This window comes from Kogia breviceps, chromosome 5 (assembly GCF_026419965.1).
Source record: "Kogia breviceps isolate mKogBre1 chromosome 5, mKogBre1 haplotype 1, whole genome shotgun sequence".
Lineage (NCBI taxonomy): Eukaryota > Metazoa > Chordata > Mammalia > Artiodactyla > Physeteridae > Kogia > Kogia breviceps.
This window is the reverse complement of record NC_081314.1, coordinates 95,608,456-95,634,797: the sequence shown is the minus strand read 5'-3', so window position 1 is coordinate 95,634,797 and position 26,342 is coordinate 95,608,456. Positions and strand designations below refer to the sequence as shown.

At 37.1% G+C, this 26,342-nt stretch overlaps 1 protein-coding gene across 2 annotated transcripts in view; it reads right to left on the bottom strand.

The window, feature by feature from the left end:
• Nucleotides 1–1,429: 1,429 nt before the first annotated feature.
• CD47 (CD47 molecule) overlaps nucleotides 1,430–26,342 on the bottom strand; it is a 58,713-nt gene continuing 33,800 nt past the window's right edge. Inside the window, exons 4-11 of one of the 2 annotated variants that reach the window (XM_059065498.2) lie at nucleotides 18,734–18,841; nucleotides 17,453–17,545; nucleotides 16,324–16,416; nucleotides 14,884–14,976; nucleotides 9,311–9,342; nucleotides 7,917–7,941; nucleotides 7,233–7,265; nucleotides 1,430–5,317 (exon numbers count right to left, since the gene is read on the bottom strand). In XM_059065498.2, coding sequence (XP_058921481.2) covers nucleotides 5,313–5,317; nucleotides 7,233–7,265; nucleotides 7,917–7,941; nucleotides 9,311–9,342; nucleotides 14,884–14,976; nucleotides 16,324–16,416; nucleotides 17,453–17,545; nucleotides 18,734–18,841 — 482 coding nt within the window. In that variant the 3' untranslated portion in view covers nucleotides 1,430–5,312. The remainder of the gene's footprint in view (nucleotides 5,318–7,232; nucleotides 7,266–7,916; nucleotides 7,942–9,310; nucleotides 9,343–14,883; nucleotides 14,977–16,323; nucleotides 16,417–17,452; nucleotides 17,546–18,733; nucleotides 18,842–26,342) is intronic. The other variant, XM_059065499.2, reaches the window with a different exon arrangement.

Sequence of the window (26,342 nt, the reverse complement as noted above, 5' to 3'; positions counted from 1 at the left end):
TTATCCATAACTTAGGGTTAAATACACTTCATTTCCCTCTGATCTGATGGATGGGTACTTGAGCATGAACCTTAAATACTCAAACTAAACACTGGGGGTATAGTTCCGGCACAGTCTCGCTTCTAACACCAAACACTCCCTAAATTGTGCTGAAATCTCTGAGCTACTGGTGAAATCATGTCCTACGTGGATGGTGTTACCATAATCCATTATTTTCTAAAGCTGTCAAACTTGAGCCCTTGAGCTGGAAAGGTTGCTGCACAAAAATGAAATCCAGTTGCATCTGGAAGCCTACACCTCCGTGGGAGTTCGAATCAGGTTGAGTGCAGTTCTGTGCTACACGGAACAGCTTTCCGTGCAGGAGGTAGGATATTAAATGCTTTCTGAACTCCATTAGTTACTCCTGCTGAGAGTGAAAAAAAAGTCCGCATAAATGCATAAAAATTGAATTGCCTATGAGGTAAGGAATGAGGTGGTACCTTGCTGCCAAATGTTATTTTCCATTCAAATGGTTTACAATCACACATACAATGCAGAATCCGAGTACATACCTACAAAGAAGGTGCCTAAAATCTAATGCCATCTCTATCTGGTTACAATCCCCTGATTTTGCTTCAGTTAACTCCCACTCTGTCCCCCAACCCTGCCCCAGATGGAGCCCACAACTCCATTCCAGGCCAGACAGACATGTGGCTCAGGCTGGCCCAGTCGGGGTGTCAGAGATGCTTAGCCTCAGTGGTTGAGCGAGAGGTGCATGGCCCAGGCAGAGAACCGAGCTGCAATCTGGGGTGGATGGGACTATTCAGAAAGGGGGGAGGCACTCTTTTTTTCTCCCCTCTGCCCTCCCTGAACTCAGGAGAAGGTGGGTCTGGGATTGCGGTCAGTGGTTCTGCCATCACACGCAATCTCTGAGGAAGGCAACAGGAAGGAGAGAGACTAAAGCTGAAAGCTGGAGAGACGCTGAACCTGAGGACACTGCTTGGAGACCCACTAGCCAGCTGTACGTCTAAATTTTCAGTTATATTAGCCAATAAATCCCACTTTTCTTCGATTTAGGTTTACTATAATTTGCAATCAAAATAGTCCTAACTGGTAAACAATTAAAGTGGAGAACCATTTCAATTTACATTTCAGTCTTGAAGAGGCTTATCTCATTCTACAGATACGGAGGCACACTGAGAGGCAGGTAAGTGCCTTGCTGAGGTCCTCTGCTAACTTGCTTAGAACTTTTAATTAAAACTTTGCTCTGATCAAAAGCTTACTTATTGGATATTGTTATACTTTAAAAAAGAATTTATAAATTAATATTTTAAGTCATCCTTTGCATTGTTACCTAGGATATGGACTCGAAAATACACTGATAAACTAAATTTCTCAGTAATGCGCCTGTGGTCTGCTGAAGCAGCAATAGAAATAAGCCCAACGAAAATAGCTTAAAATGTTTTATTAAGTATATATAATATTACAGGGTAATATTTACAAAGTTATGTTTTTTAAATAAAAAATATCTTGGCAAAGATTGCAGATATTCAAAGCTTCAAACAGTGATAAATTGATTTAATACATATAAAAAAAACCTTTAACGGTAACACAGCTGTAAAACAACTTTGGTCTTTAAATCACTGCAAAAAATGGCTGACAAATAGCACACCTTTAATTGCTATGGAGGAAAGCCCCCAAGAGAGGATCTTGCACATAGCAACACTGGAGTTTTCTTTAGAATGGTTAATGGATATTTATATGGTGTGGGATCTAATTCTCAGCAATGGCTTTTTGTAAATAATGCTCCGTTTAATAAAAGCAAAAACGCTTCCCTGTCACCAACTCTGACAACAACACTTTTAAGATTCCACTGATGTTGCCTTACAGAGAAGTTTATTACAAATGTTCTCTTTTTTTCAAAAGGCTAAGTTCATGGGAAAGCTGGTCTTAAATGTTAAGAGCTGTCAAAAGCCAAAGGCAGGAAAACTTCCCTTTCACTGCCCATCTCTTAAAAGTTACCTGGATTATCCTTATTAGCCACAGAAAATGACTTAACAAAGGACCCCAGTGGGTGATGGCAGTTAGTGATTTTGAAAATATGACACATGTAAAACTAATGTTTTTAAACAAACTCTCCATCAAATGACACACAATAAAAAGATAAAGGGTTGCCCAACACTCATTTCTCTAGTTTCCACCAACAGGTAAATAAAGGGGTATGCCATTCCATGCATACACCACAGATGTCGTTTTTGAATACCCATGTTAGGACAAGAGAAATCTAGGTGATACAGAGCTTAATTCGCATTAATGAGAAGGAGGAATAAACTCACCACTTTTTAAGCTTTATTGTAACTCAAACCACAATTTGGCTGGTCACTTACTAAACTGACTACAGCATCCTGGAAAGAGCAACACTCCCAACTATGGGATAGCCCCATTATTTTCATTCTGACATTCTCAGAAATTTTAACAGGTTGGACCTGGGGTTTCCAGGTGAAAAAAATCATCACCTTCTAAGGTTTTCAGAGCATGTGAAATTTGTCTAAAAAGAAAACTCTCTAGCTTACCCTCTTACAAACACGGGGAAGTCTAAATACAGCCTGATCTCAGTCATCAAACTTATGGAATGAGCGTCTAATGTATGTAAAACACTGCAGGAAGAGAAAGGAAGGGAAAAAAAAGCCTCTTGCTATGTCCAGAGGAATTTTTTAATTGAACAAGAGGCAAGACAAAAACTCAACAAAGCTAGGCAGAGACATGTGAAGTACTAGGAAAGGTAAGTAAGAGATGAAAGAGGCAGCTGGACAGATAGGCACAGATCGCAAAGGAGAGCCAGTCAGGGAGGAAGGGCGGGAGGATGTTTTGAAGGTGAAAGAAATTTGATTTGGCCGAGAAGGTTGGAAAGGTTTGTTGCCAAAATGACAAATGGTGTCACTCTGAGAACATACGGTAAATAAAACGGGATGGAAGAGTCGATGGCAAAAATTGGGATCACTAAGTGAAAAAGCAGATTATGGGGGGAACAGATATATGATGTTCAAAACATTGTTAGCAACTTTAATTTGGTGTGACAGAAAACTGACTGCCATTATTAAGTCTAATTTAAAGAGAATGAACTGGCCCAGTGATGCCCAAGTGAGAGGGCTCCTGCTGCTGTGGTCCCTTTTCCAGAGAAGCTGACGAGGAACAGCAAGGGATGACTTCATCTGGCATTTCTCCTGCTACCTCTGTGTGTTGTCTAGGGCAGTGAATGCCTCAAAAGACAGGCAGTGGTAAAGAGAACACAAAGGATGGATAAGTCCCAAGACTGAACCCCAAATAAATGAGAGCTGACTACATATTAAAGGTACAACTCTGATTCATAAAAAAGTTCACTATAAAGATTTCATACCTGACTTCTGCTTAATAGAGAATAGGAATCTGGATCTCTTTCAAGTCCAACTGCTTTTCCCCTCCTTTTATCAAAATTGATTTCTAAAGTAACAAACAATATTAGTGAAATATAAATATTTTCAGAAGGAAAAAGAGTACAGGGAGCCATCAAATTTGTACAAAGGAATACAGCTCCCTTTACACATGACAGGAACACAATTAGGGAAGAACTTTTTTTTTTTTCTTTAAGAAGAGCTGTCTTCATAGTGTGTTCACTTTTCTGAGGCATCAGCAGGTTATAAGTTTTGGTTTGTCACGGGCAAACCACTTGGTCCCAACGTAAAACATGACAAGTAATTTGGCATAAAGGAGGCACGTGGGAACATTCAGTGGACTAAGAAATAACTATTAATAAAGCAACTACTAATGTCTTATTACACAAACAGGAAGAATAACTAGTATTTTTAGAGGGCCTTGGTGAGCAGTCAAAAAGCTTGGCAAATTACCTAGAATTTTTAAAGGTTTTAAGTGATCAAATATTCACATCAAATATAAGTCCACCCAATAAAGATCTTTGTTTTTAAATGTTTTCACTAAAAGCATGAAATTAACATTTGCTCTCCTGTAGGTACCCCACTGTTGTCCATACAGAAGATACATGTGCCTATCTTATACATGAGCGCATACACACACACACACACAGGGAAAGAAAATCTAATAAGCTAAAAGTACTCCAGGCGATCACAACTGTCAGAATGTTAATTTTCTTCTAATGGGGATAGGAAACGTGGGTTTTGTTTTACTTTTCAATCTCAGAGTAAGGTGAATATGAGGCAGGACTACAGGTGGAAGATGAGGGGTGTTTGTCATGCAACACAGATACAACAGTAATAAAATCACCCGTTCAGGGTTGGCCTATTGGCCTGACGCTGACACACATTATGTTGCCATGCAGAAGACTCAAAGTTCAAATCTCAATCTTGGCTTTTCATGCCCCAGATCAGACAAGAAGCGAAGAAACACTGTAGATTGTGCCTTCAAATCCGAGGAAGGGAATACGTATGTTACAACCATCGCTATTTCTGCTGAAAAGTGTGAACATAGTTCTCTGAGAATAAGTCTGGCTCCTTTCTGCAGTGATGCTACCGTTGTCACTGGACCATGTTCAAAGAGGAGAAAAAGTGCTACATCTCATACAGCAGCAGAAGCAAATAACAGAAGGACAAGACAGGATGTAAAGGGTTGTGTGAAGAAAAGAAGAAAACATCCATCAGTAAAATTACCCTCAATCTGGAAAGGGTCTGGTACACTATATGTTGAAGGAACAATGTGTGAGTGGCAACCCCCAAGAATGAAGACCACAATCCCCATCAGTATCACATCCCACACAGGCAGCCTACAAGATGTTCCCAACTGAATTCCTGTCTGTGCTTAATGTTATTCCCTTGACCTGGAAGTGGCAGACACATTATTCAGCTAACGCCATCATTGCCACAGTGGCTATGAACCTGAGTTTTCTAAGGCTTGACGGAAGCCACTGTTTTCATAGACAGCTCTGGGGAATCAGGTTAGTGCCAGGAAATTTTCACCTTGAACCAATTTAAACTGGTGACCTAGAGTCAAGAGGCCCCAGGATCTGAAAGGCATCATTCTTGGAAGTTGCCCACTCTACTTTGCCCCTGATTGAATAAAAATAACAACAGAAAACTGGATATCAATTGGGCACACAACACAGATAATTCTTTTATTAACTAAATTAAAAATGCTTTGAATAAAAACTTAAACTGTAACAATCATTGAAAGGTCAATTATTTACTTTCTCCCATAGATGGAAACCAGTTACTTTTCTTATTTTCTTCTCCAAAACAGTGAATCAAGGCCACGGTGCTTAAACACAAGTGTACTTCTTTCATGTCGTACTACTCTCCAAATCAGAGTCCATCACTTTACTTCAATTACTCTGGAAAATTGAAAAATGAACATATAATTGCTATGATGTCTATTTTCTATGCCTTAACAAGTTAATGTACTTTCAAATTTGAAAATCGTTTCAGATATATGGTATCTAAAAATAAAGAAAAATTATTTAATCTTAGATTTGCAAAGGTCACAGACATAAACCGGGCAAATCATTAGCCTTTTTAGTTGCAGTAAGTAAAAGGCCAATGCCAAATGGAAATAAAAATCAACAAAATCTGATAATCTCCGTTTGCTGGGTTGGCGGAGAAGCCAAGAGAAATTGATTCTTCCAAAGCAAAAGATATTTATCCTAGAACAATATTCTATCACTTTCACTTTAGATCAACACCATTCATTTAAGGTAAGAGAATTAAACATGTGATTAGGCATAAGTGAAAGAGGAACTGGGACTGTGGTCCCAGGAGGGTACCTGGAACCTCACTCACCAACCAGGCACTTACACCATGGGCATCGTGCACTGTCAGTAGGAAGAACCCACCACAGACATTTGGAAAAAACCCACAAATTCTGAACAGCTAAAAATTAGCAAAATTAAGGGAATTTCAAAGGTCATTATAGATTTCATGCACTATGAACGCACAAAAACTGCTGTCTAACTCCTGATACCATGGTGCAAAAAAAGTCACATCTTAAAGGAAATTAACAAAGAAGAGGCACTCAAGGTTCTCCTACTGGTTTTCTGAAAATGAAGAAGTGTTTAGTTTTTTCATACAACTACAGAGGAATGACACCACAGTAGGAAAAGGAAAAAAACCAACAAAATTAAAAAATAGAACACCAGAATGCAAACATGGACAAACCATGCCACACTTTCAGGTACCAGTTCTTTTTAAAATGCCATTTAATGTATACCTGCTAATCATGGTTGTTTTAGGAGGGCAGTGGTTAGTAGAGCATGCATTTTTTGTAATCAAGGCTGTGACACAAAATTACAGAAGTGGGATCATTCTGTGACTGCTTACTGAACACAGTCTAAGCATTGTTTTAAACTTAGTCCACTAGACACAGTCAGCGTGTTTGTAATCTTATGCAAAAATTAATTACACTCAGGGGAATATAGCCTCTTGAGATAAATGCTGCACTTCGCTGTAGAGGTGAGCAGGCAGGTCACAGACTTTAAACAGTAAAATACAAAGCAGACTATTCACATGATCAAGGAATGATTGTAAATAGCAAAGGTATGAAGAAAGTTTTGATAAAATGAAAACATAGTTTTTAAAATGTTAACAGAACTAAAGTATCAGAACATGTTAAGGTAAAATCAAAATGAATGTTTACAGCACTCAATATCGCAGACTTACTTATCTTTAAGAACTAATAAATATAGGTCTTTGAAAGTCAATAAAATTTAGAAGTTATTAGCCCAGAGACCCCACTCCCAATAACTGAAGTGACTAAACATTTCTCTCTCTCTTTTTAAATCCTTTCCTAAAAGGTTAGAACCCAGTTAACCCAGTTCCTGCTTGGAAAAGAAGAGATATTAAGTCTCCATGGGTTAAATGCAACAAGATCACCAACACAAGCACAAAAGAAACCCTGTCAAGATAATAAAGATTTGTGCCAAATTATCTAAGTGTCGTATAAAAAGCATTTTAAAGTTACAGTCACCAGACATTGCATCTGAAAAATACCTTTTTAAAAAAAGAAGTAATTCCTCTTTGTTGTGAGCAATGAGACTGGACAGTCTGATTAGTGATACCCTACAGCTTTTATATTACTAGTTTTGCAACTTTTAACAGAGTAGATTGAAGTTTTAGAAACCAAGAAATGTAGGCCTTTATGATTTGACAGTGTCCCTTTTATTTTAAAAAAGCCATACTTTCAAGAAGAATTTTATTTCTTTTCAATGTCCATATTTTAACCCACCTAGAATTGTAGGTGCATTTTATACTTACCATCATTCATCATTCCTTTTGATTCTTTAAATGCTAAGAATTAGTAACAAGCCAAGCAGTTAGTAAGATTCCACAATTAGAAATCATTTCTAGACAAACAAATATGCAGTAATATCATGCCAACTATCCCACAGCTATAAAGCCAAATTAATTTTAAGGTTATTATTTGATTACAAAAGCCTTTCTGTGGATCATACCCACAGGCTCCACAAAGGCTCCCAGATCTAGAGCCTCCTCCACAGGCTCTAGATCTGGGAATACAGATCTAGATTTAGGGAGAAAGAAAGTGAGATGTTTTGGTCTCACTTCAAGATGACAACCTGTGTCTTCCTGAAATTTATAATTAGAAATTGAAATTAACTGAGATGCTTCTCTACTAGGGGTGTCACATTTCATCTTGGCCAATTAAAAAGGCAATAGTCCCCTCACCCAGATATCACCTGGCTAGCACAACCAACTACTGGAGAGACAGAACAGTGCATTTTTCTCAGAGGTGAAAATGTTACAAAAGCAATACTCTTAATTCTTGATGAATAATCAAGAAAAGAGAGGTTAAGTCAATAAAAAAACCTAAGATTCTTCCCAAGGCATAGACAGCATTCTAACTGCTTTGGGGGCCAGTTCAAATTATTATGAACTGGTAATGGATCAAGAAGAATTTATAAATTTGTAATAACCACATACCATTAAGGGGTTCCTCTACAGCTTTCTGGAAAATATTTAAAATATATTTACATAAAATAGAATTTATTTCATGTCCTTTTCTACTAAAATTTATATATGCTAACATTTAAACTATAGATAAACAGTGAATATATATAGTCAAAAACCAAAGTAAAGCAATAAAAAGTTAGTTAGAAAAGCAAAGCTTGCCAAGTCTAGCTATTAGTTTTATAATAACTGAATTATTCTCTTAATATTCTCTTTTTATGCAGAATTTCCCACCCTGCCTCTCTCCATTCAAGAAATCCTAACTGAGAAGCACAAACACAGATACCAACATAATAAATAATACAGTTAAGCCAGAGATGAGAACAAAACAATCATTTTCAAGCCGTGCAAATTGAACTCAGTAACAGGGAAAGAAAAAGTGTCATGATTTAATGGTCTAATGGCTGGATTATGTCTAACAGAGGCACTTTTAAAACTTCTGGCTGTTTGTGACCAGTGTAGCTACGGCACCAATGTTTTTAGAGTGAACACCTGGGGTAAGGTGCAACCCCACTTCCCTCGCCTCTCAAGCACGTCTGTTGAGGCTTATCAGCTTTAGGGGTATATGTAATCTCCACTTCCTGCCACAGACAGCAGTCTTGCTTTTGGCATTCCAGACAGAGCTATTATTAATCCTTTATAGGAAGAGGAGTACAATACAGTCCTTTCAAGATATTATTTCTATAAAGTAGCTCTTGTGCTTGTCACCAGGATGAGTCTCTATCTACAAACCTTTTTTTCACCCCCCCCTCATTAATCCCTCCCAGTTTACCTCCTAAATTTACTCCTTTTCTTGGAATTTTCTCAGGTAGCTTATTAAGGTAGCCAAGATATAGTAAACATGACAGTACAGTTTGCAGGAAGAAAAATGCTTATAAAATGGGGGAAGGAGGGAAATGAATCCATTCAGAGCAGCTATTTTTCGGCCATATTTCCATTTACTTTATAGAGTATCATTTTCAATGAAATCAATTTAATATAAACTTCTCTCCCTCATTTTTAAGCCTGAAATATCATTCTGTATATGCACATCAAGTGGATCCAACAGGTGAGGCAATATATTGGACTTGGCTTCCTTCCGCCGATAACGACCATTATTCTTACACATAAACTTTTCAGTTCTGGGTGTGAGAAGACAGCACAATCTTAAGGAATCATTTATTCTATTCCATTGCTAGTAAATGACCAAACAGAAGTTTTAAAATCGATTGGATCTATCCATGCAAAGGTCATGAAATGACTTCAGTGTTCTCTTAATTTGATGTCACACCAAACAGAGAGCAATGGGGTTCAATATCTCAATTACCATTCCTCAGACTAAACCATCAAGTGATCATACCCAATTCATTTAAGAAATTTTAACTTACCCTAGGAGGTTGTATAGTCTTGTGATTGGAAGCTGATGAAATTAAAAAATAAGAAAATGAATTTAATAAATGAAAGAAATTAAGGCAATATTATGCTTAATTTTAAGATAAAATGTTCACGTCTAAAACTAAAGGTGCCAGAAACTCCACTGAAAGATTTCTGGCTTTGATAGACTATTACAAAATACAGAACACTCTTAATTATATACATCGACAGAATAAAATGATGCAAATAATCCACCCCAATCAAATAATAAACACACACACACACTCTCATTTGTGCATGCCATATCTCTCCCCAAATCAGCCACTTGTTACACTTTGTGGTGGAAAAACTTTGGCATGGACTCAGCCCCTCTGTAGGCTCTACACCCCTGTACACCCCTCCCTATTTGACCCAGCTGGAATGTGGCAAGAATAGGGCAATGACCACTCCATCGCCCACCCTTAGCTCACTGCTCTTGTTCCCTGGAGCCCAGTCTTCTTTTTTCCTTCCATCTTTCCAGTTTTCAAAGCTCCATGTAGCTAACAAACTAAAGAAAATATCAGATCCCTCTGAGTGTAGAGAATTATTCTAGGCAGCTAGTTTTAGCTACAGTCAAGCCCTTCTCTGTATCCCTTCTTAGCTTTCCAAGTTACCCTTCACTGCTGCTCAATGGATTGGTTAATGAAGATGAGGGAATACAGGGCGTGAAGAAAGTGAAAAAAGGGAAAAGAACTGCTCTAGTTGCATAGGGAAGAAAAGAGAACTCCCTTACAAAACCAAGTGAGAAGGTCCCAGAGCAGCTAAAACCAGTCCTAAATACAGAATCAGAGTCCTACAGATATAAGCATCAAGGGGCAACATCCTGTGAGTGACTCTGTAGGAAGGTGATGCTACTGGATAGTCGGTTCCACTGGTCTATGGATTGGATGATGGCACTGGGTTTACTTATGAGCAGACTGAGGCGGGCCCCCAAGACTGCTCTGGTCTTCTGTGCTAATTATGTCCTACCACTCCTCCATGTCCACTCTACCAAGCTTCTACAACTGATGGGAAATGGGGGTGACACCTGACCCAAGCCAATCTATAGAGGAGTCAGAAGCAGGTAAGGCTCACTCCAATGGGGGAAATGGCAACTGACTGGCCTGAAGTTTCTCTCTCCCATTGGAACCTGGAGAGGAGACACAGAAAGAAGACTAGAAAGCTGGTGAAGGGAAAGAAAGGTGAAAAGGAGACAGAAAGTAAGCAAAGAGAAGCTCAAAGCTTAGAGCCAAAGGTAAGAAAATATACCAGTGAGAAGACATGAATAGGCTCAAAAAAGAAAACTATTAAGGAGAGGGTGAGCTACTTGGCTAGCAGGTAAAGAACCAAAGAGAGAGGAACTAAGTAACTACACTGGCAGGAGGGCATCAGCTAACTCTTGTTACTGAGAGGGCAAATGATGACTCAGTCTTTAGAGATGTACTGGATTCTTCCAATTCCTAAACTATTTACTGTACTTACTCTGTGAGGCCAAGTTATAGATCTGCTCTCATGAGATTCCCATCTCTGTTAGTGTCATGTGTGGCTTGAAAGTAGATCTCCTTTACTGGAGGCACCTGGGGAGTGGTTTGGTCCTTGGAACCAAACAAGAAGGAAACCTCTTTTCAAAGTACTATGGAGTGAAATGTGTTGGGAATATGGGTAAATCACATTTAGCAACCTCCCAAATAAACCAAGCAGAATTACAGAACTTCATTAGGGACAATCATGATAGTTACATGTACATACAACTTACTTTAACTAATCCATGTCCTGTGTCTATGTTCTATCAAGGAAAAGAGATCTGAACAGCTATGTAAATTTCTGATTGGCAATGTGAAGGGTCAGAGGTAAGATTTTAGAGCTATATTTTCGAGCTCATAAATTATTTATCAGAATTAGTATTAAGAACTGCCAAGCAACTCCTTTAATAACCCTAATAATGTGTAAAGTCGAGTTTCTGAGTTCTGATTCTAAGGTCCAAGGAACATCACATTTGGCTAGACCATTCTGAAACAAAGATATCTATAAAGAACAGGGATTCAAAGGGCACCAGTCAGCTGTGATCCCTCAAATATTATAAAACCAAATAGTGTAGGAGTGAATTTTGCTTGAGTTAATCCTCTCCAATAGGCATATGACCTATGTGACTAAAGAATGATTGTGATTTATCTGCTGTTACCATGGGCCTAAGGCATTGACAGCCATGTATATATATTTTTTAAAATCACAAGCCTTAAGCATTCCATATGAGCTCACTTGCAATGCTTTGTCTGGATTTGTTCTTCTCTCCCAGAAACACTTGACGCATGCTATAAATATATTTCCAGGTTTTGAATTTTCAGGCACAACTTTTTCTATTGATTCCAGATTCACCTCTCCTCAGCAATGGGGAAGAAAATATCACTGAGTTTTACATATTTATTTCATGTCATTCTAAAATATTTGAGATGTGGTAAATATGGTTTCTGACTGCTTGTATGTTGATTCAGATCAAAACATGACTATAGGGGCTTCCCCGGTGGCACAGTGGTTGAGAGTCTGCCTGCCAATGCAGGGGACATGGGTTCGTGCTCCGGTCCGGGAAGATCCCACATGCCATGGCCGCTGAGCCTGCGTGTCTGGAGCCTGAGCTCCACAACGGGAGAGGCCACAACAGTGAGAGGCCCGCATATCACACAAAACAACAACAACAACAACAACAAAACATGACTATATTCCCTTATACTGAACTAAATAGCAATGGCTTAGGAAAATTAAAAAGTATTGACCCTTATGAAGAATGGACATAAGCATCCTACATAGGTAACACACCCAACTTCAATGAGTTTAGTTAGTTCTTTGTAATCTTCTATATTTTCTCACATTCTTATTGTTCTCAGCCCTTGATTTCATTTTATGAAATTTAAATGTTTCAGTAAACAAACAAACAAAAAACCCTAACACAGTTAAAAAAGAACAACAGAGAAAATTAAACTTAAAATCCTACTGTTTAAAGTAATAATAAGGCTACAAATTTAAACTGGGAAATAATGAAAATGATAAAAGTTAAATCTCTCATAGGGACATAAACGTACTCCAAGATAGCCTGGATTTCTTTTTTTAAAAACTATCTGAGGATTTTATTACGTTTAAATCAAGACATATTTTTTAGACTTTTCCAAAATAGAGCCTCAGCAACAAGTAAAAGTTACATTGGAAGCATTTACAATTTTTACTTCTTGATACAAATGCTCAAATTTGCAACCTTAATGTTATATATACTTAGATTTACACATTCAGATTATATATGAAAAACACATCAACTTTCCTCGTCTACTGCATTATCTAAAGAGCTACGTTCCTGTACCTTTTCTCTTCTTGCCCTTCAACTGACCGACGGTATTTCTCTGAACGCTGGTATCAGACAAGTTGATTTGAAAAGTTAATTTAGAATAGTCTCAAAATGTAAATAAAACTGGATTAAATTCTTAACTTATATATGGTATATTTATATGTCAAACTATCATAAAGAAAAAATAATCTGGGGAACTTTCCAGGATTTCAGTTTCACTTTGAATTTGACGTGAGAATAATACGGTTGTAATTATACTGGTTTCACAGGCTTCTTAGGGATGTAGCAGTGGAGAAGGGGGGAGAGCAAGGTCAAGGGGGTAACAGCTAGACAATATCTATTTCCACTGAGTCAGCATCTCCAGACCTGCTGGTCTTCGTGAGACATGGAAGGCATGTGGGAGCATGGGAATAAAAGGGAGCATGATCTAGATAATGAGGGAAAAAAAAGAACAAAGACCTGACCATCAGTCAAAGACACCTAATACTACATCACGCTATATGGATACTGCAGGTCACATACTGTTCTCAAGTATTCATAGGGAGCAACATCAGCAGCAGTGTCATCTTCAAGAACCAGACAAATGGTGATTAGAAGACTCAACAAAAATAGAATCTGTATCAGCATTCATAATGTGATGCTCACAATGGCTACAAATGAATGCCATTCTGCTTTAGAAGTCTTAATAGTGCTTTATGGCTTGAACTAAGAAAATTTCATTGAGGAGACAACTCTGACTTATGAACACATAAACTAAATAAGTAAATTTTAGTTAAGTATTTTACTTGTTTATCTAATAAGCATTAATTAAAGGGGGGCAAAAATATATAAAATAATTGAACTCCACTATTTGTCAGCAAAAGCTGAAGTTCATAAATAAAGGTAAAATTTCTTTGAAAGTACTACACCAGTCATGTGGGGAATTATTTGACTGTAACAATTCAAAGTTTATGTTAATTTTTAGAAACATATAAAGTTTACCTAAAGCAAAGCAGAAGGATTTTTTACTCCATTAATTTGTAACTTTTGATTATTCTGACAAATGTTTAAGAGTTTGCTTTACTTCATAAATAAAAACCAGAAATCTTTTATTTAAGGGAGATTAATATAACCAGATTGTAGGGAATATCTTTAGCTTAAGTAAGACATCACACTAGTTTTAGGTACTTAATATTAAAGGCATCTATCTCCATAAACATATTAAAAATAAGAATTTACACAGAGATCTGTTATTTGAAAATTGGAAGAATAAATACAAAGTTTAGAAACAATAAGCTAAGTCCACACTTACTCACAACTGATTTTAAGAGTAGTGAAAGCCTAAAATTTAAAACTCAATGTTCTGATTATACTCGTTTTAACTAAAAATATTTTAAAGTCAAGTGTCAGAGGACACTGCTCTTTAATTAACAAAAGTGACAGATTTTGAATTTCAATTCTGTCTACTAGGGGGGTTAAGGTCTGTAAATAGTCTGCAAGAAGAGCAACTGACAAATAGGTCTCTGTGAAAGGACTCTATCATAGAATCAATGGGCGAATTAAAAATCCTTTTTTATTAATTAAAATGAACCCTCGGGGCTTCCCTGGTGGCACAGTGGTTAAGAATCTGCCTGCCAATGCAGGGGACACGGACTCGAGCCCTGGCCTGGGAAGATCCCACATGTAGCAACTAAGCCCATGTGCTACAACTACAGAGCCTGCGCTCTAGAGCCAGCAGGCCACAACTACTGAGCCTGCGTGCCACAACTACTGAAGCCCACACACCTAAAGCCCGTGTTCAGCGACAAGAGAAGCCACGACAATGAGAAGCCCGAGCACCGCAATGAAGAGTAGCCCCTGCTCACCACAACTAGAGAAAGCCCGCGCACAGCAACGAAGACCCAACACAGCCAAAAATAAACCCAAAACAAAACAAACAAATAAATAAATAAATTATAAAAAAAAAGAATCCTCAACAATCTCTCCTTTTATTTAGTATAAAAAAGTTTATACATTCTAAAACATACAGCTGTTTTCTTTTAAACTAGTTAATAATCTAAACTTTTCATTAGTTCATATGATCTCTACCCTCTTTTATTGCCCCCCAAATAATTCCAAATTTATTTTAAAAATACAGCAGCATTCATTGTATTTTCTCATTTTTGGCGTTACCAATGCATTTCTTTGGTCCTAAACAGTAAGAAATACCCAAAAGCATTTTCCTGGCATAGGCTAACAAAAATAAGGTTGACTTACCAAAACATTTCATATAAACTAATCCAAGTAATTCTGCTAGAGCTATAATACCTAAACCTGAAATCAGAAGAGGACCATGTACTGGGGTACACTCTGTAAAAACAAATGAAATTCTGTATTAGAAATTCACATGAAATAATTGAACTTTTAAAAAAGAATTAGTAATAACAGTAATAATATTGAGTTTTAAGGAGATTAATTCTTTTTCTAATTATCAAGAAACAAAAATTATCTACATATGTTCATCACTATTAAGTCAGTCAGTGAAATGACTCCCAATTACTAAAAGAAAAAAGGCTTTGTCTGTATAATATGTACCTTATCACATCAAGACTAATGGAAAATAGTGTGTAACACTAAGGTTCCAACCAACTGGATGGAGCCTGGTTATTTTAAAAGCTCTCCCACAAATATAGGCATAGCAGTTTGACTGCTGGAACAATCAGCCCACAAGCCATATACAGCCAATATTCTTATGGCAATGTGGAAAGCACTATTCTCAGTGGGGTGAAAATGAGAGTTCTAAAAGAAAAGCTCACAGCACCAAATGGCTGGCAAGGATGTAGAGCGACAGGAATTTCATCCACTGCTGGTGGTAATGCAAAATGGTACAGCCACCTTGGAAGACACTTTGGCAATTTGTTAAAAAACTAAATATATTCTTAACGTACAACCCAGCAAATGCACTCCTTGGTATTGCCCCAAATGGGGTTGAAACTTATGTCCACACAAAAAAATGCACATGGATGTCTAGAGCAACTTATTCTTAATTGCCCCAAACTGGAAGCAACCAAGCTGTCCCTCAAAAGGTGAATGGATAAACAAACTGTGGTACATACATACAATGGAATGTTATTCAGTGCTAAAAAGAAAAGAGCTATCAAGCCACAAAAAGACATGGTTACTAAGTAAAAGAAGCCAATCTGAAAAGGCAAAATACTGTATGATTCCAACTATAAGACATTCTGGAAAACACAAAACTATGAAGACAGTAAAAAGATCAGTGGTTGCTAGGGGTTTAGGGGGAAGGAGGATGAATAGGCAGAGCACAGAGGATTCTTAGGGCACTGAAACTTTATTGTATGATATTATATCTATGACTATGATCCATGTCATTATACGTTTATCAAAATCATAGCATGTACAACACAAAGAATGAACCCTAATGTAAACTATGGATTCTGGGTGGTAATATGTCAATGCTGGTTCAACAAATATAACACATTTACCACTCTGCTGGGGGATAGCGGAGGAGGCTGTTATGTGGGGTATATGGGAACTCTGTACTTTCCATTCAATTTTGCTGTGAGCCTAAAACTGCTCTAAAAAATAAAGTCTATATATTTTTAAAAAAGAAGAAAGAAAAAGAAACAGAAAGAAGAACTCTAAGAGAAATCCCTGGTAAGACAAAGTGAGACTAGAGAAGGATGAGACTTTTACCTGAGACACAGAGGCTGAATCCAACCACAGAGAACACATGGCCCAGTACATGAAGGATCAATATGGCAATGGTGAAGAAGGACATCCCCACAGCTGGAGAGAGGAATAGTGGGTTGAGAGTGTTTAAAAAGCAATCACTCCTACTTGTATTTTGTGCAATCAAGAATCATATCCTATGACCAAAGACTGCCTCTGGAGTTCCTTGTCAGATGGTAGATTCTTTTCCAGTGATCTAAACCTTGTCTTTCCACACAAGTGGTCAGCTCCAGATACACACATTCAGCAATCTTTAATTTTCACAGTGAGCTGAGGTGGACTGGCAGTTTTTACCCCAAATCTTAAAACAGTGCTGCTTTTACCACCCTTGTGCATTTTACCACGTGAATGGCTCTTATGCTTGGCTTTGCCACATGCACACAGATTTGCTCTGGTGGAGAGAACCGTTACACAAACATGCCACTGTAAGCATTCGAACCTCTATCCGTGTGCCTAGATCTGTGATTTTATAACAAATCAATACCCCTCCAGTGTACAGCAAGCCAGAGATAGGCTCTAAGGCTGAGAGTTAAACACGTAAACAGAAAAAAATAGACTCTAATGATATCAAAAATACGTTAATGATTTACTCCCAAAATGCAGTGAAAATGACATCAATTATAGTTGGATATCTACATCATTTTTTAAAACTACAATGTAAAGATTTGCCAGTAACAACAAAAAAATAAATCTATTATTTGTTATTTATAATCCTGTTTTGTAGAATTTTAAACAGAGAGGCTTAGCAAAAGAAGAGAAAGGGCATGTTTAATATCTACTTATAGCTTCAAAAAACTGAAATAAAAATATGAAGATAATCATTAAGAAATTATGTAGCATAATTTTAAAAACCACTGATATCAAGTGTATATGAAAATCATTTTTTACAAGATAACTGAATGCCTTGAAAACTGAAGTTAACCTTAAAATTAATCCATATGGGGAAAATATCACTAAGAATAGCCTGGGAAATCTTTTAATAAATGAACTTCTATTGAGTTGTTAAAAAAAAATCATACAAGAATATTTTAACCCAAAATGCTGCTTTTTAAATGAAAAAGGTGGGCAAAATCATGCTATAACAAATACTCACCTATCACAAACATATAGTACTGAAGTAATATTAATATTGCTGTAGGAATTATAATTAAACCAAGTCCACAAGCATTCGTCGTTGAATATTCACCTGCTAAAAATTAAAAATATTAACTAATATTTTCCTACATACTTCCGATTCTTATGGGATGTTAAAGTATTTAATTTATTAAATGTATTAATTTCAATACTACTCTTATAAACTACAAAAGGTTTAAAAATATATATTTCCCCTAAAACTTCACATAAAATAAATGAATTTTTTTTTATTATGCAAGACCAAACTTAAGACATTTAAATGTCAACATCTAAGTCTCAACACATCAAACCTTGAATTGGCTCTACCCCCTTCTTACCTACCTTACCTAATTCCAGTGAGAAACTCCGGAATCTCTTACCATTCCCTTCATTTGCTATATACAACCTGTCCCAAAGTCAAAGCAGTTGTTCTTTCAAGTTGTCTTCTGATTCATCTCCTTCTTCCCCATGTCTTTACTAACTCCAGTTGCAAACAGAGCTGCCAAATTTATGTTCCTAAACATTACACCTATACTGTATTCTGCTCAAAAAACAACAGAGACTTTCTACAGTTTACACTTGTGAGTCCCAGCCTGTCTCCGCTGTTCTTTCCATGTGCTGCAGACCCTTATTTCCCACTCGCACTGCCATCCTTCACAGGCAATTGCAATTTCAGATAGATTTGCTTGCCACATTTGTTCCCACTTCCAGGTTTGGCCAATGAAGTGTGCCTCTGGAGTGCGTTGAATGGTGGCCCTAAAGATATGTCCACCTCCAAATCCCCCGAATCTGTGAATATTAACTTATATAGTAAAAGATATGATTAAGCTAAGGATCTGAAAGAAGGAGCTTACCCCGGATTATCCAGGTGAGTCCTGAATCCAATGACAGGTATTTTTGTAACAGAGAGACAGAGGGAAATTAAGTGGAGACATGGAGGGGAGGAGGAGACAATGTGACCACGGAGGAAATCAGAGCTATGCTGCCACAAGCCAAGGAGCTGCACAGATTGCCAGATACACCAGAAGGTAGAAGAGGCAAGGAATGGATTCTCCCCTAGAGTGTCCGAGGGTGTACGGCCCCGATAACATCTTTATTTCAGATTTATGGCCTCCAGAACTGTGAGAGAATTTCTATTGTATTAAAATACCCAGTTTGTGATAATTTGTTACAGCAGCCATAGGAAACTAATATGCACCTCCCCAGAAATGCCCTCAACCTTATCAATCCTGCTTTCCCTCATAATAACTTTATATCTTACCTGGGATGAAAAGAATGGCTCCAACAATGACAACAACAGTGAGCACTAGTCCAGTAACTAATAGAAAAATGGTTTTCTCCTTCGTATAACTGGATTTATATTTAAGCGCTTAAAAAAAAAAACACAAAGAATTACATGAACTCAATCACAAGAAGTAAAGCCATTTCTGTAACTTACAAGGTGCAAAGATTAAACTGATAACTTACTACAACTGAATAACCTTTGAGGAACAAGTCCTTCACATCATGTTAAGCCATGTCAAATCTTTTTCACAATATGTCAGTGGCTAGACGGTGTCATGACAATATAAATATGGATGCTGAATTTATAGGTGACATTTTATTCCCCTAGAATGAAGTTATATATATCAGGCTTTCTTAATCATGGCATTATTAATATTTTAGGTCAGATAAGTTGTTGTTGTTAGGGACTGCTCTGTGAATTATAGAATGTTTAGTACCATCCCTGGCCTCTGCACACTACATGCCAGTAATAGCCTCCAAGCTGCGTCAATCAAAAATATCTCCCGACATCGTCAAATGTCCCCTGAGAAGCAGAACTGCCTCAGGCTTACAACTAATATACACATTGCTGATGAGAAGTAACTGGCTAATTAGTAATAGTGACAAAAACAGAACTTTCTTCCACCTCACATAAAATTAGTAAAGCATCTGGAAATCTATAGACATTTTGTTTCGAAAAAGTAGAGTAAACATTGGACAGATCACACCCTCTTGAAATCCTGAGGTGGAGGGAAATGCTTTAATTGTTCAAGTAAAATAATTTCATAAAAATAAACTACAAATAGGCCTTAACGTATGTGTTATGCTTTTGTCAAGTATCCAGCTTCCCTAAAAGAATAATGTAATGCATAAGCCTAAAAATGTTATATTTTTTATCATATATTCACCTTTTGGGTTTTGTTTTGGTTAATATTAAAACTAATTTTTCACCAAGAAAGTTGTTAAAAGTAACCTAAAAGCAGACTGAGTAGCAGAGAGAAATAGAGTGCATGATGAAATTCTGCTGTTTCCTCCACACACGGTACTCTCCGTGCCATTTATCAATGGGCGATGGTCCTGAGGGGGAAATTTTAAATAATTTTATGTTTAGCATTTAATTTGCATCCACTAAAATGACAAACAGATCAATTATAGTAAAAACAACAAATAAACTAAATGACCATGACAAAATCTATGTTTAAGGTATCATAACCTAGGGTTAGATTATAACCTGTGATTAAGGTATTTAAGGTATAATACAGGCACCTGAATTTAAAATCTCTACTCATACTTTAGATTGTAACCTCAACTTTTTCCTCTTTAGAGGGAGATGGAGGGCCAATCAGTAATCAGTCCTGAAGGTAAGTGAAATCCACATTAATCAGTTAAGAGTGAGAAACAATACAGCAATCTCCCCAAACTTTCATTTGATCCATCCAGCCTTGAAATTTATGTGACTGTGACTCAGTCATGTCCCTGCCTTCTTACAGGGCAAAGATTTTGGGCGTCCCTATTTTCTAGGGTCAAACACTGGCTAGGATGAAATTCAGTGTATAGGTCACAAAAGGCACAGACACAGAAAAAGAAACTTTCTCTAGACATGTGTCCATTTTAATCCCATGTTTCCATTTAAATCCCATGTATACTATTATTTAAAGAGAGTTTGAAAGTTCTGCAAAAGGTTTATAAAATAGAAGCTGTTTCAAATGTACTTCACAATCAAACATTCATAAGAGACTCTTCTAGGTTTAATTCAGTACATAAAAGAGCTACAAAGATCAAGCAATAAGAATTCACCTTACAGTCCAGTATAAATTCACACAAAAAGTCTGACTTACATCATGCTTAAGAAAAATAAGAGTTTGAACCTCATATAAAATTCAATCTCTTCAGGCTTACAAGAGCTGTAGGAGAAAAACAATGTCAACAATACAAACAAAAATAAAATGCCACAAAATGCTATTATTGACAGGGTTGTTATCATAGAATGGTCTTTTCAAAACCTTTTGGAGGTAGCTTTCATTCCTGTTGATGGTTCAATGACTAATTTTCAAGGCTACCTAACCTCTTCCTCAAAATTAAGCAGCAATTTCTAACAAATATACTAGTGGGGTCTACTTAAGTAACCACAGGCAATGAAAAGTTATCTTCATGTTTTCTTTTGTAAACCTTTAAAAAGGGTTTCTTTTCACTCATTTTCTTTGCTTACAATGGCCACATTTTAGCAGGTCCCATAGCAAGTTTGGAGAAAGTATCTTGTTGCTAGGCTCAGATGTCAATGTTTCCAGCTAGCTAAATGGTCAGGAATCTGATACCACAGAACACACTGATCTCAAGGATTTTTTTTGTGTGTGTGATCTGTTCTTGTCCTTTAATAAGTGGATTTGTTCTTATTTATCAAACCTATCAAAACTTTAAATGTAACAATGAAAATAAATTCAAGTAATTCCCCAAACATTTAGCATTAAGATAATTTAATGTGTTCTTCACTGCAGGCTCTTATCAAACTTCCTGGTATGATTTTCTGGCAAAAATCCTCATGCTTTCAACGATAGACCTTAGCTAAAAGTACTGAAATCAATGCACAAAATAAAATAGGGGAAATACAGTATTTACATTTTTTAAAGACTTTTTTTAAAGCACAGTTTCAGGTTTACAACAAAATTGAGAGGGAGGTACAGAGAATTATCATATATTCCCTTCTCCCACATATGCATAGCCTTCCTAATTATCAACATCACTCACAAGAATGATACTTTTTCTTTTTTTACTAAGGATGAACCTGCATTGACCCATCATAATCACCCAAAGTCCATAGTTTACATTAGGGTTCACTCTTGGTGCTGTACATTCAATGGGTTTGGACAAATTTATAATGCCATATATCCAATATTATATATTATACAGAGTATCTTCACTGCCTAAAAATCCTTTGTGATCTGCCTGTGCATCTCTCCTCCCCACCACCCACTCCTAGCAACCACTGACCTTTTTTATTGTTTTTTAACATCTTTATTGGAGTATAATTGCTTTACAATGGTGTGTTAGTTTCTGCTTTATAACAAAGTTAATCAGTTATACATACACATATGTCCCCATATCTCCTCCCTCTTGCATCTCCCTCCCACCCCTCTAGGTGGTCACAAAGCACCAAGCTGATCTCCCTGTGCTATGCAGCTGCTTCCCACTAGCTATCTATTTTAGGTTTGGTAGTGTATATGTGTCCATGCCACTCTCTCACTTTGTCACAGCTTACCCTTCCCCCTCCCCATATCCTCAAGTCCATTTTCTAGTAGGTCTGTGTCTTTAATTGTCTGCATAGTTTTGCCTTTTCCATAATGCTTTATAGATGGAATCATATAGTATGTAGCCTTTTCAGATTGGCTTCTTTTACTTAGGAATATGTATTTAAGGTTCCTCCATGTCTTTTCATGATTGACAGCTCATTTGTTTTCAGTGATGAATAATATTCCATTGTCAGGATGTACCACACAGTGTATCCATTATCCTCTTGAAGAATATCTTGGTTGCTTCCCAGTTTTGGCAATGATGAAGAAAGCAGCTATAAACATCCATGTGTAGGTTTCTGTGTGGACTTAAGTCTTCAACTCCATTTGGGTAAATACCAAGGAGCACGATTACTGGATCATATGGAAAGAGTACATTTAGTTTTACATGAAACCACCAAACTGTATTCCAAAGTGGCTGTACCGTTTTGCATTCCCACCAGCAAAGTATGGGAGTTCCTGTTGCTCCACATTCTGACCAACATTGGGTGTGGTTGGTACTTACATTTTTAACAGATACTTATAAACTTAGTGCTGCCTGACACGGGAATACCAAATATATGGGGAGACAAAGTCAAGTATTTTCAACAAATTACGAATTCTAAAAGTTTCCCTTTTATACCATCTATAAAGTAATTAAATCTAGCCAGCTTCTTCTCAGAGATGAGATAGGTTGTTCATTCGCTTGCCTATAAATACTTACTGTGTGCCCACCATGTACTGGGCCCTTTTATTAGCCCAAGTCATATCAACCAAATTGAGGTAGGAGTAGAGGTTACTTTATTCAGTAACAGTTGATTGAGCACCTACTATGTGACAATCACTATTCTAAGTGCTGACAGTGAACAAAGACAAGTACTTCTGCCTCAGTGCTCCTGACATTCTAATATGTGAATGAGTGTGTGTGTTGGTGGGGAATGTGTCATGGGAAGTGTTACTCCCAGATCTTCTCCTCCAGTTAAATAAAAGGTGTGGGAAAGCCCTATTACGTATTTAATCTTTCAAATTCACGTGAACAGAGAAATGACATGTCCCTCTAGCCACCTGAAGAAACGTGGCTAATACTATGAATAGACATTCCATTAAGGCTTTCTTGTCTCCTTGTCACTGACATAAATCACATACGAGACAGAATGCAGGCTGTGGTAGAAGTCGTCTAGTGAAATTACCAGGCTCAACTTGGAGATCAAATAAAACTATCATCTTAGTTTTCATGACACCCCAAAGATGGTATTCAATAAACCCACATAGATCCACACAGGCTGAAGTCCACCTAACAAAACCCTAAAATCCATGAACTCAATGCCTATTATAATGCATGACATTTAAATGATCCCTTACTAAGTGATTAGTGAGTTAGTGGCAAACAGGAAGTTTAAACAGTGAGGTAAAATGCACATCAAATAAGGAAAAAATCATAAAGGGAGACACGTTTGATTTTATTATTACAGTGCTATCTTCTGATAGCTCTCAGAAAGTAATTTTAGAATGTTTTTGGTTTTTGTTGAGCTGCACATCAATATTGTCTCCAATGCAGGATAAAGCACATCTCATAAGTTTTAAAATAAAATTACAATTTCAAATTTTTTATTAAATTAAATTAAAATTACTATTTTAAAAATATTTAACACACATTAAAAAAACAATGAAGGCTTTGTGAAACTGGTGCTGGATAAAAATGAATATTAATGCCAATAATAAACTGATTACTTGCCAGAAGGAGAGTAAAATAATTTTATAATGGACTCCATACACTATCCAACTTGTTTCGATGAAATAATCTTGTCAAAATGAAGACTGACTAGAAATCACATTCCCAGTCTACAGGACCCGGAAATAAAAGAGCCCAAGCTTTGTGAAGTCTGGGCTTTGAAGTACTTTGAATATATAAGATAAAAGAAGAGGATGTCTAACACACTAACTTCCTTTCTTTGGTTCCAAATGTTCCTGGTCTTGTGGATGGTGCCACACCTTCAGAATATATGCAGGAAGTTGGGACGTTTGAACTTGGAAAAGGTCAAAGGAATAGTAACTGTATTTCTACAAAAGAGTACACTGCTAAACTATAGTTTTGTTCAGTTCCTTCCACAATAAAATCAGTGTATAAAAACACGATTTAATAACAGAATTTGTTAGTTATGTGGACAGGACCAAGGGAAAGCAATGGGAGTCCAAGATTATTTAATAGAATTCTTTGTAATAATAACTATCATGATGATATTTTACCTTTGTGGGTAGAAATTTCCTGGTGCAGTTAGTATATGTCTTTACTTCAGTCAGAATGATTTTTCTAATCTACAAAGAAATTCTGTTCCATTACTTCTTTTAAATGTGCTTTCATGGCCTAATCACGTTCAATATTAAGCTAGTCCTAAAGATTGCATTCAAGAGGACTTAGCAGGATCTCAAGGCTGTGGTGATGGAGAATTTTTTTCCTTGAATTTTCCAACAATGATTTCTATAGAGACCTCTAACCAGTATCTATAGAGACCCTTGAGCAGTAACCAAAATCCCTGTGGAGGGAATAATCTTGAGCAGGGACTAGAAAGTTGGAAAATGAAATGAAAGATGCCTAGAATGCACAAATTTGGAATAAATTACAGCTGTCCTCTCCTTGCCCGGTTCTGACATGAATGAATTTCAGTTACCATCATTTAGTTAAATAACACAAGTCCCCCCAAAACAGAGTTCAAATTTCAGCTACCACAATATATTAACTGAGTAATTGCATAAAGTATAAACTTCTCTGATAGCTCTTCAATTCACAAATCACTACATAAATAACAGATGTGCATCATGATCAGTGAGCAATCATGTTACCCTTTTCGAAGACTGCTGGTGACTGGTCACTGCACATCTGTTATTCAATTCACGCACAGACAGCAAAGCATATGTTTTGTTACCTCCTGTCTCCCAGTCATAAGCCACTGCAACATTTTACAATGGATAATCAAAAGAGGAAACTGGGCAATAAAGGTGAGGGAGCAAAGAAATGAGATGTGATAATGCTGGAAGCGAAATTCGAATAGAAGGTAACTGGAGTTACCTTATAGCTGACTGTGGAATGTCAACAATACTGCCATTCAAGAGAGTCTAGATACGCAGCCAGAAGAACTTAGTAAAAGTGAACTTATTGTCATACATGAGGACAATGAGGGGACTGTGACAAAGAATGAAGATGTATGTCCCAGAGGACGTGACTCTGGCAGAAAAACTTCACATAAAAGGAATTCTTTGGGGCTTCCCTGGTGGCGCAGTGGTTGGGAGTCCGCCTGCCGATGCAGGGGACGCGGGTTCGTGCCCCGGTCCGGGAGGATCCCACGTGCCGCAGAGCGGCTGGGCCCGTGAGCCATGGCCGCTGAGCCTGCGCGTCCGGAACCTGCGCCCCGCAATGGGAGAGGCCACAGCAGTGAGAGGCCCGCGTACCACAAAAAAAAAAAAAAAAAAAAAAAAAAGGAATTCTTTGCAATGGATAGTTCATGACATTGAAAGTGATGGAAGCTGATTCGATCTTAGAAAGGAGTATGACAATTCACCAAGGCATAGACAAGATGCTTGCTCTGTATTCAGTTATATGAGAAGAGGCAAGCATTTTTCAAACTACTCTTGATAAATTTCTTCAATTCTCAATGTTTTTTATGTTTTAATTTATTATGTACTAAAAATTAGTTTTACTATTTTTTTCATTTCCTAATACATTTATTACTGACAGTAAGAGAGGTTTTAATGTTTTGACAACAAATTTAAAGGTCACGGAACTATAGTAAATTTTGGCATTTATTATTAGATTGCTTTGCAGAGTTTCAGCTTATATGGTCATGTTTATAGTCCCACAGTTCTGTGTAAAGCAGGGATTCACTGAATAATACAACAGTTCTAAAGAAGAAAAAATAAGAAAAATACTCCTATCTCAAAGAATTTCAACATGTTATCCAGCTTTTTTTAACATCTTTATTGGTGTATAATTGCTTTACAATGTTGTGTTAGTTTCTGCTGTATAATGAAGTGAATCAGCTATATGTATACATATATCCCCATATCCCCTCCCTCTTGTGTCTCCCTCCCACCCTCCCTATCCCACAACTCTAGGTGGTCTCAAAGCACTGAGCTGATCTCCCTGTGTTATGCAGCTGCTTCCCACTAGCTATCTATCTTATATTTGGTAGTTTATATATGTCCATGCCACTCTCTCACTTCATCCCAGCTTCCCCTTCCCCAATGTTATCCAGTTCTTGATATGAAGTTGAACCTTAATCCTATAAAAACTACAGGTCTTGATGGGCAGCAATTGAAATCATTCATCAAAAATCTAAATGAGAC